General features: G+C 40.5%; 1 protein-coding gene across 10 annotated transcripts in view; it reads left to right on the top strand.

The window, feature by feature from the left end:
* Positions 1–16,785, top strand: part of SPECC1 (sperm antigen with calponin homology and coiled-coil domains 1) — a 97,347-nt gene that overhangs the window by 65,869 nt on the left and 14,693 nt on the right. For all 10 annotated transcript variants that reach the window (XM_080563218.1, XM_080563220.1, XM_080563211.1 and 7 more), the window contains 5 exons: positions 1,437–1,582; positions 1,790–1,890; positions 2,865–2,946; positions 6,801–6,951; positions 7,657–7,759. In XM_080563218.1, coding sequence (XP_080419344.1) covers positions 1,437–1,582; positions 1,790–1,890; positions 2,865–2,946; positions 6,801–6,951; positions 7,657–7,759 — 583 coding nt within the window. The remainder of the gene's footprint in view (positions 1–1,436; positions 1,583–1,789; positions 1,891–2,864; positions 2,947–6,800; positions 6,952–7,656; positions 7,760–16,785) is intronic.

Raw genomic sequence — 16,785 nt, 5'->3', positions numbered from 1 at the left:
CCCTGGCACACAAGTAGCTTGAATGAATTAGCAAAGAAATGTCTGCTTAAAGACAGCACCTCCTTAAGCTCTGCCAGAAATAGAAGCGTGAGTCACTCTTATTCTCATATTCATTGACACCCTTTAGCCCCCTGCATTTTGTACACTCTGATGCCAAAAAGGAAAGAAAAAGGGCTCTGACTTATATTTTTAGCTGAACAGAAGTTCTTCAATCTCATGGGCGCTTTCCTGATAGAGTCTTCCAGATGTCTTATGAAATATTTTCTGTTTTTTTTTGTGGGTTTTTTTTTGGACATGAAGCTCTTGGTGCCTACCCTACTTCAGAGTAGGGGAAAGTGGTGAAGCCTCAAATCCTGTAGATCAGCGTGCGTTTATTAAGCAGCTAGGAGACTGGGAAAACAATGTGATAAAGACTCTCTTTTTACACCACTAGACTTTATCTAATTGCAGCTTTCCTAAAGTAAAGCTAGGTAATTGACTCGAAGTCCACCTGAGACCTACTGGGTAAGTACAGTGTCAGTGCAATTTCAGCCAGACACATAAAATGCATGACTAGAAGCGATGGTTATACTACATGATTACATTTGCTGTTTAACACAAACGTGGACTTTCCTGTACTAATTCCTTGCAAGTCCAGCACCTAATCTCAACTTTAAAATTTCCTGTCGATGAAGCAACTTAATGATCCATGTTAAAATACGGGCCTTATTTCTATTTTGAGTTTGTCTATCTTCATTCCAGCCATTGAATTTTGGTGTTCCTTTGTCTGTTAGGATGAATCACTTTTCAGTTTTATTCCCTATATAACTCTTTATGGATTGTGATTGAGGGTTTACTTGTTCAGCAGACGTCCTTGTTGATAAGCTGTAAGAGTTGACTTTCAGTATTTTTCATTATGAAGCAAGTTTTCTAGTTTAATTTTCATGGCTCTTAGCTGAACCCTGTCCAGCTAATTATTTTACTTTCAATTATGGTATTTTAACTGCTAACAATTACGCCAGCAGTGGTCACACCAATTAAAAACACAGAGTGTAAAATAACATTTTTCTGTTTGGTTATTTTCCTCATTAGTCAACTGAGGACCACATTAGGTCCTTGGCCCTTGTGCTGTATTGAAGGCCCATCTTAGGTGATTATTAGTGATTACTCCCAAGTCTCATAAAACTCCTTTTATTCCATGATAACTTTCTCTCCTGTGACAGGATGGGGAATGGAGATGATATGGTTAACAACACAAAAAAATTTAAGACTAGATGATTTTAATACCTGCTAGGCACTCCGAAACAGGAGCATGAACATTGTAATAGTGGGTACATGTTCTGGGCGTTACAGTTAAAGATGTGCATCGTTGGATTTGCCTTACTACATATAAAGACCTTTAATCTCTGCTTGCACTTCCTGTTGCCACTGACTTTGATCTGCTTTCTGCTTTGCAGGCTGACAGCTGAAGAGGTAGAATCTATAGAGGCAGATACAAGCAACCGCTGGCAAGGAGTCTGCATTAACAGAGCATCTCCCACGCCATCAGAATCTGCAGCCACTGTGAAGTCGCTGATAAAATCATTTGACTTAGGATGTTCAGGTACAGTGTATTTTGTAATAGACCTTTTTTTGAGTAGTGAATAGGTATTTTTTGTCGTTTTGTGGTGCAATTGCTTAGTGCAAATTTTCTGTCAGCGTTTGGTTCAGTAGTGTCTGTGGAATGTCACCTCATCGTTGGTTCACTGTTCTGATGAGAGGAAGATAGTTGGCTTTGAAATGCAGTTGTTTCCATGTTCTTCTCTTACAGGTAGCACTGGACAAAATATCTCAGTTCACAAGGTCCCCAGGAGCCCTCTAAGTGGAATTCCAGTGAGGACAGCCCCTGCAGCTGCTGTTTCCCCCATGCAGGTGAAAGGAACTCTTTCCATCATTGCAATTTTAAAATGGGTAGATGCAGTGTTTGCATGACACTGCTTCAGCATGCGAACATGCATATGTTGACAAGGGGAAAAGGAAACTCATCTGTTTATTTGCTGTGAGACATCAAATGCTATAGTACTAACAAAAAGGATCAAAGTGAGTTTGCATTTGACCTCAGTTTAGAGGTTTCAGTGGACGGATATGAACTCTTTGGAACACAATTCTGAACTTTAATCACTGTTAACCAGAAAATAGGTTTCGATTATTGGTAGTGAGTTATGAGAAACATCAGCCTAAGCTAGGCATGTGAATTGACAAGGGGTAATAAGTTTCAAAGATATATGTTATCCAGTGAGTTCATACAGTGCTGACTGAAGAACTCTTACGGTTTGATTTTTTTCCCTTGATGGAGTATAACTGTTGTGGAATATAGTACTTCTGAAGTCACTGCATCAATTAACTTTCTGTAATAATGTTGTCGGAAATGCTGTGTGTTAGCACATTTCATTCAAAGAATCAGCAAAGGATTAAAGAAGGGGATTAAACAGAGGTCTGAGAACTTTCTATGAATGCTTGGGTGTTAATGCTGAAAATTGGAGCTGAGAATCCTGACGTATGATCCAGGGTGCTGTGAACAGAGGCACAGTTAGGAACAGACATTCTTACTTTGGGTTGGAGACACTCGCACTAGCTTATGTTTGGCAAGAGAAAAACATGCAAATAAGAATGTGAAATAATTCATGAACTGATCGCTTGCCACCTAAAAATATTGGCCCTTTGTCCTTTTATTTTTCACCACCATTTATCCAGCTCTAGGTGCAAGCTGATACCTTGTAGAAAGCTTCCTGTATTCCTCAACCTGCTTTGTGATCTTGAGATAGCAGAAGCATCTCTTCTTTTTGCTTGCCTGTTTAAGTGAGATGTCTAGTGTTTTGTAATCATTTTGTACATTTGTTTCACAGAGACATTCTGTTTATAACAACACAAAGCCAGCCAGCAAAGGAGTTGCCAAGCATGCAGAACTTTCAGACCTTCCTCTTGCAGGTAAATTGCAGTAAATGTACAAATGCTGCCTCTTTTGGCCAGCAAAAGCTAATCATCAAATGTTGGTCTCTCTGGGCCGTTTTTCCTCTTCACGTATTGTCAAAGGAAACATGAAGAGGTGTCTTTAGTGTCTCTGTTTTAGAGAGCTTTTTAATTTTGTCATGTTTCCATCTTGCTCTTAGCCTTAGAAAATGAAAAAAAAAAAAAGCTGATACAATATGGTTTGCCAACACAAACTTGCCGTCTATTTCAAAGTATCCATGGCACCTCTTTGATCCATGCCATGGAGCTGAAAAGGACTGAATTTTGTTCAACATATATGTATCTGGAATAAACCCAGGGCACTGTCTTCTGGGGGCCTGTTTGTTTTGAAATTGGGCTTCATTTGAAATACATGAAACATTTCAGATACAGATGCAACTGTTTTAGGAGCAGTCATATTTGGGCTTGAAGCAGTTTGTTTTGTAAGTTCTCAAGAGAGGCATTTGTTTTTCTTTCACACTTTGCTTTTGTTCTCTTGTCATTTAATATTCTTTTCTACCAGTGTTTGTTTCCCTTTTCTCTAGGGTCCTTTATTTTGCTTATCTAGTCCTGGGTGTAGTTATTGCATTGGAATCAAAGCTAGTACCAATAGATTATTGAATTTTTAAGGACAGATGAAGTATTATATTCATGTAGTCAGGCCTCAGTGAAACTGGAGGCAGTTTCTGCAATAGTTTGTTAGCACAGGAGAGAAATTAGAACCTGCCTACCTTTTAAACTCTTCAAATAATCTGCTAAGATGCCCCTTCCAGGATTCAGAAGTGAAGAGATACTGGATCTGAACAGTAAAACAGTTTATAAGGTGGATGGCAACATAAATAACCATTAATCCTGTCTGTGCTACCAGTTTCTCCTGCAAGAGTAAATGATAAGCAAACAGAAGTTATTAGTGGAACAGACAGTTTCCTTATATGTGTCAACTGATTTCCAGAAAATGTCTTGCAGGAGAGTGTACTCTGATCCTGAACAGAACATAAAACCATTTTAGTCTCTACCAATTTACTGTATGGTGAAGTAATCTGTCAGCTGTAATATAATGCTGTTCCCTAATAATAAGTATCCCAGTTCAGGCTGTGGATAATTGCTGTGTTATCCATAGACAATTGTTCCATGAAAATCTGTTTAAATCAACAGATATTTTATTAGCCATTGTATGGTAAAAATTTATGGTCACTTATCCAACAAGTTCCTGCATCTACCACTTCACTCTGTACCTGGGTTTGATTTAGTTCCAGTAATCCATAGCAAATGCTTATTCACTATAAAGTTGTAATAGCTCTGGTTCCAATCTAAATAATCCTAGAAGGCAGTTGATCCAAGTCCTATGCAAACAAGACTGAATTAAAAAATATCCCCAAGGAAATTCAGAGTGGAGTAGTCTCCGTAATAATAATCTTCTGGCTGATTCCATCTGACTAATATCATAGCAGGGTTCTGTGATGTCCTTAATCTGACCCAAATGTTATATTATTGCAGAGGAGAGCAGATTACTTCACAGAGAGAGCAGGTTTTTGACCATGATCTTTTTAGTTAGAATCATAGGTTTACTGGTTCTGGTCCTGGAGTGTCTGGGAGCCAGAAATAAGTCAGAGGAAGTATATTACTCATGCAAGAGAGACTCAAGGTACAAGGCTGGATACCATTATTGCACCACTTTGGCACTACCGTATAATTCAAGCCAGTAGCCAAAAAGTTTCTTTAAATAGTGCAAACAGATTGTGCTAACAGGATGTGATTTTCCTTAATCATTATTATCTCATTTCTTTTTCCAAATGGCTCCTAATATACCCTCGTCTTCTCCTTCCTTTCTTTGCAGTTATATAGCACAGTACATCCAATAGCTTTTATTCCTGTCTGGGAGCCTTCCTTATCCTTCCCTTTCTTGTACCACACATGAATGCATCCTGAATGATTGGCACAGCACTTCCTAATTGCACCATGCCATTAGCCAAGTCCAATTATGTTAATGACAATTTAACAGTGTGCTTTTTTTGCCACCCTTACAGGCTAGTGAGAAACCTACATCCCTCTTCATGATGTTCAGATTTTACCTATTGATAGGCCCTTTGTTGTAAATCTGTTTCTCTAAACAAAATATTTTTAAATTTAAAAAATCAAGAATCATTCATTGGATGCCTGTCTGACTGGCGTGGCTATTTAAATTTGAGATAATTGGGAGAAACCGTTGGCAGTTCTCCATCAACTCAACCTAAAGAGAAGTTAGAAGAGTCATATGCATGTGGACCGTACAGTGGAAAACCACCAAAAGGCATAAAAGCAGATTTTCTGTATTGCCTTCAAATGACAGAGGGGTAATATATCCAAATATTCATACACAGACAGACATGTGGAGTTATTTCTTCTAAATAAGCTCAGCTGGTTGGGAAGAGAGGGCCTCCCTTTTCAGGGAGGTAAATGAAGTCTAGGGCTTCTGTTCTGCATTTTCTAGTATGCGGTATTTTAAAGCATTATTCTGCATGCTATTTCTTGTTACGAATTTATGATGTACACGAAGAAAGGGCAGAAGAGTGAAGGGAAGGATGATCCTGACTGAGCAAGGTGTATGCAAACACAACAAAGCTCTGCCAACAGCCAGGCTTCTTGGAATAAGACAGTCTCCCAGGACTGGATTCTTCCCTTTTCCATCAAGATGACTTAATAGATAGGAACTTAGAGGCTGCCTCTGCTGTGGAAAGAAGGTGCAGGAATGCCTATAGCTCTCAGCAGCTATAAATGCTGTTAGTCTAATGACTTCCAGGAGCCAAAGCAAGGGCAGCTGCATGCCTATGGTTACCACGCTCCATTTGGAAGGATGTGCTTGTCTGGCAACTGCTGATACACCCCAGCTGAAAAGAAATTTAGGAGCGATTCACTGATACTATCCTTTGCTGAAGCTGAGATAAGAAGGAATTCATACGCTTAGGAGATCTGACATTATTTAGTAATTAACATAGGGAAGTAGCTGAAAAGAAAGACAAAGTTAAATGTTCTGCATTCAATTAATTTCTGATACCTCATAATGTGCTGCTCATAGATCCTGGCTTGTTGACAGTCTGTCTACAGAGAAGAAATGGATAACTCTGTTATTCATCACTCTCAGTCGTAATTGATGTGCATTGGGGAGATAATTTGATTTCTATGATCTCTGGCTTCTGTTCAAAAACTTATAAGCATTGGGTTCCATGGCTACTAATTTTGTTGATTTTTTAAATATATATACACACACACATAAATATATATCATAAAACCAATATGTAATATTTAAAAATACTTAATATATGTCATAATAATACAGATGCATCTGCTATGAACATATTGAGACTTCCCAAAGTCATATTAGATAGGATGCCAAGCATCATGTGATAATAAATGCCTTTTACTGCTGGGTTGTATTCAGAAGACAAGAGGTCGTCTTGTTACATGAATACTAGTGGCAGGAAAAGAAATTATTATACTAGGGCTGGTCAGTCATCTGGTGAAGATATCTGGTGATCAGCTTTTGAACCTTTAAGTCTGTGGATTTTGGTATTTCCCCTCATTCACCTGAGGCCCCTACCCCCCAGCAGGAGTATCAATCACAGGAAACCAGGCAGTCTGTATTGTTGAAATCATCAAAGCCATTCCTTGTTGTGATCACCTCTAATCTGCTCAAGGTTTCCTAGCCCCATGTGTGTTTAATGAACAAATGAGTACATTTGTTTAGAATCAAAACAACAGACTACATATTGTGTGCTGGGTGGCAGGACAGTGATTAATTGAATTCCTCAGACTGCAAACTGACAGCTTTTTTTTTTTTTTTTTAATTCCCACAGACCTTCTGAAGGGGAGAAATGAAGAGCTGAAACCAGACCATTACCTCCGTAAAAGCCCCTCCCTGGAATCCCTGAGCAAACCCCCTATGGCCTTCAGCAGCAGAATGCTTACCTCAACCTCCAGCAGCTTGAAACCCCAAAGCAAACTCAGGTACCAGCTAAGTTTCCTGGGAAAAACAGCACATTGGAAAGATTGACAGCATTACCTGGCACCAAGATGAACGTTTCAGTCCAGTGGTTTCTTGTCTCCAGTAGAAAGTCTGCTGGCTACTCTATGCAATTCTGAATTCTATCCAATAAACTACACCAGAGCCAAATATCAAAATTCAGGCTATAATAACCACAATTACGTGTAAGATGAACAATTGTGACAAAACGAGGATAGCAAGTTTGCAGGAGTCACTCAGTTGTATGTCAAAATCCCATCATTATCTTGCTGTAACTTTGCACGTTATGGCGAGTTAAACTTTGAGACTTTAAGGCCTAGGAGAAAGCCAGACACATCATTTTCCTCTGGTCTCCACCATTATTCACAGAAGTAAAAGTTGTAGGGTGGAGGCAATGTGGGTGTTTTGACTGATGGCCTTAACTGTACTCTCGGCCTTGACTGCAATACAGTTTCCAGATATTTCAGTTTATTCAAGAACTCATTCTGCAGCAGCTCAATTGGATGTGAATTTGTTGCCACAGATTCTTTAGATAGAAGTTGTGCTCTGAAAGCTGTTACAGTTTGGTTTCCATTTAGGTTCTGTGTACTGTCTTGCTTTGTCATATGGATATTATTTACACACTGGAAGAAAAAAAATGAGATTTCAAACATATTTTTCTTCTTCTCCCTTATGCCCCCCTGGATTAGTGTGGAGAGAAAGGACCCATTGGCAGCCCTTGCCCGGGAGTATGGTGGTTCGAAGAGGAACGCTCTGTTGAAATGGTGCCAAAAGAAAACAGAGGGCTACCAGGTACATTTTTACTTTTCTCTAGAGAACAGTTCCATCATTTTCTTGTACACGTTCAGTAAGCAATGTCACTTCAGAAAAATGTATTCAGTCTGCTGCTTTTTACGTGTTTACTTCTGTTGGGTGTTTTCTGTGCTCTTCCTTCAGATTTCTTTTAACGCTGCATATCCCAATATTACATTGTCATAAGTAATTCACTTGTAAAAGCTGAAGTATTTGCTGCATCAAAGGTCACTGATGGTGAGAAGCAGTGTATATGAGCAGTGGTTCAATTTGGTATCAATTTTTGAAATGACATTCTAACATTTTTCTATAGGCTTCTGTAGGTGGCGTGTTGTTATGAGCGTTTCCTTATTGGTCATTTCTGTAAAACCAAATAAACATTTCTATGCGTGACCTTGACCAAACTGCAATTTAGGGCCCTGCTCTTTCTAATCTACAGGAGTTTCACTGAATTTTACAAAGCAAGTTCTGACTGCTTGAGAACGTGTGATTTCTTTATGGAGTGATTTTCCTCTGCTGAACAGGCATAATAATTTCTCCAGTTATTTTACGGCCATTGCTGTGCTCATAAAGCTCTTGCTGGTGTTTGTATACAGTTGAGTTAGACCTTGGGCTCTGCTTGTAACTGAGCTGTAGAAGGCAGTTACAGGCAACAGTTCATCCTGTGATATATGCTGGGTGTGCAGGATAGACTTAGTTTGATATAATGTTGAGATTTTTTTTTTTCTTAAGAATAATATTGTTTGTTACTTAGAGCAGAAGACAAAAGCAGTTATCACCACATGATATGCACCCTGGAGCAAGTCTTTAATAAAAGCAGAGCCCATCTTTTAAAGTAAATAATAACATATTTTTTTCTTCACAACTGGCTCTTTATGAAGCATTAGCTGCAGGGCACAAGAGTTTGGAAGAAAAGACAGTAGCGTTCTCTTTAAATAAGCTCATCTATGAAAATGTGAGTTGTTTCTTAGCACATAGCACACATTCATGTGCACATGAATGACTTGCACGAACTTCACAGAAGGACAAGTACCAGAGAAAGCTCTTGCCTTTAGACACGCCTTAGAAGCAATAAAGCCAGGGTTAGGTTTTAGCCTCCAATCATGTGATACTGCATAAAAGGCTCAAGTAGTGTCCTGTGAAGTTGCATCCTCAACTCTGTTGTATTTATACTTGTATCTCATCTTCTAAAATTCTCCTGGTCTTTGATTAGAAGGTATTCAGGGGGAGGGGACGGGAGGGGACACATGAAACATTTCCATCCAGTCCTCAGAAAATGATTGGTGAAGTACAACTTTTCCAAGTCTAATTTGTGTTAAGCCAGAAAGCCCAACCCCTGAGTAAGACTTTCTCCTGACAGCATTGCCTTTTTTTGTTTTAAGTGTCAGATATAGGAACTTCCTCTACTTCTTTTAAAATAGTCTGACTCATCTGAGTTCACTGTGGGAAGCATTCTCTGAGAGGCAGCCTGTAGTTGTTACCTTTGTCCGATTACACCCAGGTAGGACTGAAGGTACTGCTTTTAGAAATTACTGTGCCGCTTGCAGGTATAAAGGCCTGCCCTGATGCGGGAGGTACCAGACTGGTGACAAGTATTCCCTCTGTGATAGAACAGAGAAGGAGTTTTGTTTTTCTATCCTGAACCCAAGTAGTGGAGCTAACAGTGTATCGGATAGCAGGCCACCCAGGAGGTATGCGAGCAGCCCGGGTCTATTTGTTTTTCCTTTTAGTATTAGTCTCTGGAGGAAAGCATGTCCCTGGCTCAGAGGACAATGGAAGTCTTTGCTTTATATATGGCTGCTGGAGTGCTGTTGCTACTAACGTGACTGTCCAGCTGATATTTCAGAAAAAGCTTTGTCATTTTGGTTCCTGCTCTGCTGAGGCTCTTGTTCAGTTGATGGCCGTCCTCTGTCGTTAGTCTAAAACAGCAGAATGAACTTTCAGCAGTTTTCAAAGAGAGCAGGTACAGCACTGGCACTGACAAACGCTGCGTGGGCCAGGAAGAGCTGAGAAGTACAGCCTGTGGGGTGTGTGTCTGTGTTTGGGGGGCTTATTGCCCAGAGTGTTAAGATCTCAGAATAAAAATTAAAATCAGATGTATCAAAGGACAAACAATGTCTTTATTTATGGTGAGAGTCTTGCCTCTCTATCCTCATTGCTTTGTTTAGAGGCGTTATCTCTTGGACAGTCTTCCCCAGATTCTCGTTCCCATCATGCTCGCCGTGGTGCATTCACTGACTCTTCATGAACTAGCTTTTCCCTGACCCTTGCACTCTTACGATAAGGCTGATATTGAGCTCCATAGGGAGTTTTTATCATTTTTGAGTACACAGAGCTGGAGTGCAGTAAAGAACGTCATCCTCCTTCCTGCCTTAGCCACTGCACTGGTGGGAATGAAGTAATGAACTCCAGCAAGCAGAACCCCATGACGTGCATCACTTATTTTTCATACATAAGACCCCCGTCTGTGAGGCATCATCTGTGCAAATCCCAGCATACTGCTATGTTCTTTCTAACATGAAGCCCAGAACCACAAGTAGTTTGGGAAGCAAACTATTTTCAGCTCACTGACGCAGTGGAATGAGAGAAAATAAGACTTGATGCTTGGCTGCCTAACTTCTTATTTTCAGTATCACAGTGTGCTGCCTTTGAGGTTTAATATAAGTCTGTCTGCAGTTCTGTGAGCTGAGGAGGAGGAGGGAGATTCCTTTCTGTTTAAATTAGTCAGAAACCTGATTTCATTAAACGATACGAACAAAACGGATTAGAATAACTTGATTCTCTCAGTAGCAGCTACTACCCATGTCCCACATTCCCTGAGGAAAGCTGGATTAGTGACCTAGGAGAGTATCTGGGGATAAGACCTAGGGACCAGTGCACAAGGCTCCACTTTTCAAATGCTTTAATCCATACAAGGCTTATGCTATAGATAGAAATTTACATCCTGCTCCTGGCATATATCCTTACACTGACTACAGGGAACATTCCCTGGCTTTTACTTCAGTGTGGTGTTCCCTGGGAGGCAATCTCATAAAACAAGAGAGGGACATGGGAAGGAGTTGAGAGAAGTGCAACATAAATGAATGTTGGCCTGGAGGGTTTGATTTGTTTTTTTAAATAAAGAAATTGCATGAGTTTACAGTAACTGAGGGGAAACATGAAAGCGTCTACGTGTCTCTAATCTGCTGTGTCATTTCTAAGATCCCTATTTAAACAGTGATTTGATATCAAAAGGTTATGAACACTAAGGAGCAAGTAATATTTTAGAAAATGGAGAAAGAAGTATGAGAATGGAGGTAAAGCTCTTACTGTTAAACTGAAGTTCAGTTTAATGACTAAGAGGAAAAAAATATGGAAATGAGATTTCATAAACTATGGTATGTTCTAGCACATGATATCAGTTGTCAGGTTTCAATGCCTAGATCAATATTTTCTGGCATTTTGGGCATCAATTTTGAATAACTGGTCAGGGGAAGTGCAAAGAAATCACAGCATCAAAAAGAATTGCCGTGAAATAAGGCTTTGGGCTTAGTGGCTTTTTGCAACACTTCCTTGAGGAAAATCTCCAGCTTGAAAAACAAACAAGCAAACAAAACAAACCCAACTCAATCTGAAGTGTGGTTGCCTATGAGAAATGTACACTGCCACATCTCTTTTGCTAGACACGCATAGACTGTTCCTCCTGCCTCTCCGAATTTGTTGACATCATGGTATATAATGTAGGGTGATGAGGTGACCAGACTTGAGAACTGCTTTTGTGGCTCTGCAGCTCAATTACCACAAGTCCTTTAAACCACAAAGCCTGCTGAGAGTAAGTTATTTATGTTAAAATAGCTTTTTCTCTGTTGTCTTGTGTTTTTTTCTCATCTATTTAAAAAGATTATACATCATAGCAACAGTGTGAAGGAGAAATTTGGTGCCTCTTTTCTAATAGGCTCTGTTCCCATGAGTCATAACTCCTGGAAGCTGCTGAGAGTCATTCTTGTTGCATTATCACCTTCCATAATCATATCATTAGTGACTAGTGTTATTTAAGTGCTCTGGTTCTATTTGCTCTCTGTGGAGACCATTTGTCAAGGGGCCAAACCTCTCTAGATTAAGTCTATTGCTATCCACAAGAAGTATTGTGAAAACACGGAACATCAAGAGGCACTTAACCTGTGATCATTAAAATTTAGGATTATTATTTCTGCCACATACCCTCTTCAGAGACGAGATGGAATTGCTACCATGTTAATGAAGATGGCTTGCTTAAAAGAACTGTTTTTGGAATTTTTCAACTACTACACATCCATCCTATGGCACAGAGGAAAAGAGAATTTGAGACTGAGTCTTTTTTCCAACGTATCATCATGGTTATTCCTTTTATCAAGTTACACTTGGTTTAACAGGACCCATTTGGGATCCACTTCTTGAAGACCCACCATCTTTTATACTGAATCTGTTTGTGTGGTTGTTAGAGGAAGGAATGCAAAGTAGGAGGAGATAAGAAATGCTGTAGAACTAACAAGGGGGAAATAGTAGCTATACCTCCAAAGATTTTTGTATCATATATTCCCTACGCGTGCATACAAGCCATTGCTTTACGACTATGACAGTCTGAGTCCATCTTCTCATGGATGGAGGCAGTGCTCCCCATTAGCACTGACACCGACTGCAGGTGGCCGACAAATTGGTATCGGTGGTCTTGGTTTTCACAGGACTAACCTCAGATCAGATTTCACACCATCTGCAGGAATCCCAACAGCATGCAGTAAGTGCTAGGTAGCATGATCTTTACCTAGCTTTCACATCATCAAGCAGCTCCTGGAGACAAGAATTCCTTTTCATTATCCTGCATTAAAATACTCTAGCAACTACGAGCAAAGCTAGAAGAGAATTTTGTTTCCCTGTTTTATTTGGTGTCACTTACCTCTGCAGCAGGTCCCAGGAACACTGTGCAGTATTAGAAAGTATTCTTAGGAGTACATAGGAACTATTTTTAGGGCAATAATCTCCAACATTATATTGTTTAGTGTGGATTAGTTAAGTACTAAAATCTGTACCCTCAGTCATTCTGAATATTTGTCTGGAAAGTTGTGAATTTTTTGATGCTTCCTTTTCTTAAGACACCAATAGTTTTAGGGCTCTGATGAAATATCCTGATGCTGTCTGCAATACTTGAGCCTTAGTCTTTGCTGAATATATTAATAAAAGTGCCTTTCCTATGTAGTGCCTCAGCTAACTATTCAAAAAGAAGAAAAATATCTGCCCTGAAGTATTCCTGTTATTATGGCGATTCCAGCCCCGGGAGACAGAAATTGGAAAAAAATTACTTCCAAACATAACCTGAAAGTCGTGAAGTGTAATTCTGAGTGCTCTTGCTACTAGAAGCATAAAACTGGTATATCAGACCTTGTAGAAATGGCAGCATCTGCATGATACTACATTCTTCTTGTAGCAAGGATGCAAAAGCTTAGGGAGAAAAATAAAGGCTGTGTCAGTATTTGTTGTTTGTCAAGTAATCTAGTGGCTTGGCAGCAGATATAATATAAAGCTTTTTACCCTTTTGTATTCAATTTAAACTCGGAATAATACTAGCTCTATGTTTATGAATTTGTGGCTTTCTTTTTCTCACAGGAATTTGCATTTCTTTTCTGTTGTGCACTGGATAGTATTTCCGCCATATCGTCTTTGTTCTCGAGCCCTACTCCCTGGTATTATCCCCTGCTTCTTCCCATGTTTTTTTATTGGTTTGGTGACTGGATGAGATCCAGCACACATTAAGTATTGCCCGAAGACATACAAAAGCAGATAGGCTGATGAGGATCTACCACGTTCCCTTTGGTCTCATGGCCATAGGGCCAACGTTCCCACGTCAGGGAGGACTCTGCTGCTAGGCCCACCAGCCTGGGTGCCGGTTCCTTGGCTGCTGGTGCAGCAAGCAGGCAGGTTCAGGGGCTGCATGTTGTCGGGTCCTGCTTCATAACAGATCCAAAAGCTCCATCATGGCCAGTTGTACATTAACGTCTGTGTTTGACAGTTTCTTCCTTATTCTGGAAACCAAGCGTTATATTTAGAAGCAAGAAGTCCATCGTTTCTTTGTACGTCATTAGGGTGCATAGCTGACTATCTTCTTAAGCAACTGCTTTCTCAATCTTTTTTTTAAGTCTAGACTGAGCACTTTGCCTCACTTTAGCTTTGCATTGTCTTGGACCGTAGAAAGGGAACAGACACTGTTGCAAATGCTACTGCTGTCCTCAGGTTTGGTGCTCAGCCTGGCAGTGCTAGTAAAGAATCAAAGAACCGAATGGAACAAAAACCAGAATCAACCCTCTCAACCTTGGAACCTGGGCAGAATGTAATTCCTGGGACTTGGCTTGTAAAACAATCAGATCAGATGTTTCCATTGACACTAACATAATGGGGCTTAGTTTTAAAGCCTTGAGAATCCTGGTACAGCTGTGCGCTGTCCTAAAGAGATCAGAAGGAACCCAGTTGTTTAATCAAAAGATGTGCCTGTGGATACAGTAGTGATTCTCTTACCCTTTGCTACCTTACTTCTTGTGTTTGTGTCAACAAGCAGCATAGAACTGCTTCAGTGTGTTCCCAAATTGTATCAGCCTCTCTCTCTCATAGCAGCATTACCACCTTTCTATCCAAGTATTTGACTAGTCATGAGAACTGGGTAAGCTGTGGCATTCCATAACTCAGCAGTAACACAGAGGAGTGGACGTGGAAGTTATCTGGCCACCTTTCCAAGCCAGGTCTTTCTCTGCAACAGGGACAGGAGGTAAATCCGTCTGCTGTTACACACTGTTTGTGTGCTCTGGAAAGGCTGGGTTCCCACAGTGCTATCATCTTCTCTGCTAATGATCAGCAGTAAAACAAATAACTGCCAATTTGTGTGATATGGCTGAAGAAAAACGCTGAACAAAACCCCTCCAGATGTAAACGGCAGCCATCTACGCATTCTGAACAGCGTTCATGGAGGAGTCGTCCTCTTCTGGGGAGGAGTGGGAAGATTTCCGTTCTGCCACACCAACCTGTGTGCTGGAGATTAGAAGCTAATGGCCAGAGCCTGCTGAGTAAACAGAAAGAAGCTGGCTGTCTTAATATTTACAAATGCCATTAACGCTTCAAAATTCTTCTCTGGTGGACGGTGACATTTTCTAAAGTACCATAGACCAGCATATCTGCTCTCTAGGAGAGCGTGCGTACGCTTGTAAATAGCATTGCACCCACATTGCTTAAAGCATTTTGACATTTAGAAGTGGAACATACATGCAATGGGGTGTTACCAGGAAGTTATTTTTGTATTCGGTGTATTTCTGAGAACTGGGTAAAATTTCGGTCTCTTTGAGTTTCTCTGATTTTTGCAGGAAACATTTTAGTTCACTTCAAAGAGACTTTTCCTATCTATGCAGTGATCAGAGGGAGTCTTGGTAAAAGCCATTGAGATAGGAGTGGCTACCCTGTGTTTAAATAAAAGTTGACATTAGGGTGATCAGGAATTTTGCTCTCAAGTCTCTTTTGGACCACCTCTGTGACCTTGGCTGTTTTGCATAATGCCATTGCATTGATTTCCTTGGCTGTTAAATATAGATCATCTTATCTCAATGGATGATGATGAGTTTCAGTAAGATTTGGAAAGATACCCTGATAAAAGGGTAGTCCTGAGGATTTTTATTACTGAAAATACAAGTTTGAAATTTCAAGATATTCCCAATTCTTTTCCAGAATCATTTTTTTTCTTCTTCTAAATAAAAACTCTTACAGTCCAGTGGGTACACGCAGTTTCTCTATGTCCCAGCTGAAGCCAGGGTTGGGTCTGGAAAATAAATGTAGCAGCTAAATCATGGCATGTTGGGAGTAATCAGTTTAATTACTAATGTGCAGGTCTCCTTCACAGAGATGCCAATTCATAAACGTGCTTCTTCAGTGTAGCCAACTAACTTGAGGCAAATTCTACCTTTTTCACACAAGGGGCTTTATCCTGTAAACAAATACAAGTCTTTTGATTGGAGGGATAAATTAAATGCCCATGCAGCTCTCTCATGCGTAACTTTCTATCCTGCTGGGTAATTTTAAAAATAGCATTTACATTCTATCCATCCCAAAGTCCAAGACGCTTTCCTCGTGTTGCCTGGATGCAATGACAATCGGGGAAAACACTGAATTGATTGGCCACCAGCTGGAACAGCTCCAAACTATGAATTTAACTGGGAGAGCGCTGAGCCCTGCTGCCTCTTCCGTGAGTATTCTTTACCGTTGAGACCTCTCCCTCAGTTGTCCCCATCCTTTGCCGTGAGCCTGCCTTCCTCTGCAGCTTACCCCTCTTCCCAGGAATTCCAGGACGTGGCTAAGCTCTGAGCTATCCCCGCAGATAATTAGAAATAACTGTGGGAGCCCTCACTGTGGTCATTAGAGATTCTGTGCCAGGGCTCCAGGCAGGAAGTAACTAAGCTGCTGTCTTGGACACAGAGGAGAGCTAGTACCTTCCTCTGCTCCCTCCCTTCTTCCCCAGGATATCTGTGTGGTCCTCGGAGCTGTGCTGCTGCATCTTCCCTCTTGCAAAAATAAGAAGTCATCAACGATTTGATGGGATTGTGACACGAGGAGCACCAGCTAGTTCCTGGCCTCGCTGTGGCACCCACCTCTGCCTCTCCAGACATAACAAACGCATTTTGTCCAACTCACTGAGTGGGACGGTAGTGTCAGTTACAAAAGTACCACCCACACTTGACATATATCTCTTGTAACCATTGCTTCACCCCTGAAATGGCCCAGAGATGTTTATAAAATAGGTTTTGCTTATGCCAGCTCTCATTTGGTCCTGTATGTTTGTATAGCAAAAAGCTAGCTCACTGTGAGCTCAGCATTAGCCTCTCTTTCCCTCTGCCCCCCTCCTCAGAAGCTGGGGTGCAAAGTGATAATTAAGGCCCAAAATGAGAAATATGTACAAAAACCTGCTACTTTACTAGCTGCTAGAGAGACCTTTGAAGTAGGTGACTTTTAGTAATGAGAATGTTTTCATAGGGTAATTA

The sequence above is a fragment of the Anser brachyrhynchus genome, assembly GCF_964034855.1.
Source record: "Anser brachyrhynchus genome assembly, chromosome: 20".
NCBI lineage: Eukaryota > Metazoa > Chordata > Aves > Anseriformes > Anatidae > Anser > Anser brachyrhynchus.
The sequence above is the reverse complement of the archived record's forward strand: the minus strand, read 5'-3'. Positions and strand labels throughout refer to the sequence as shown.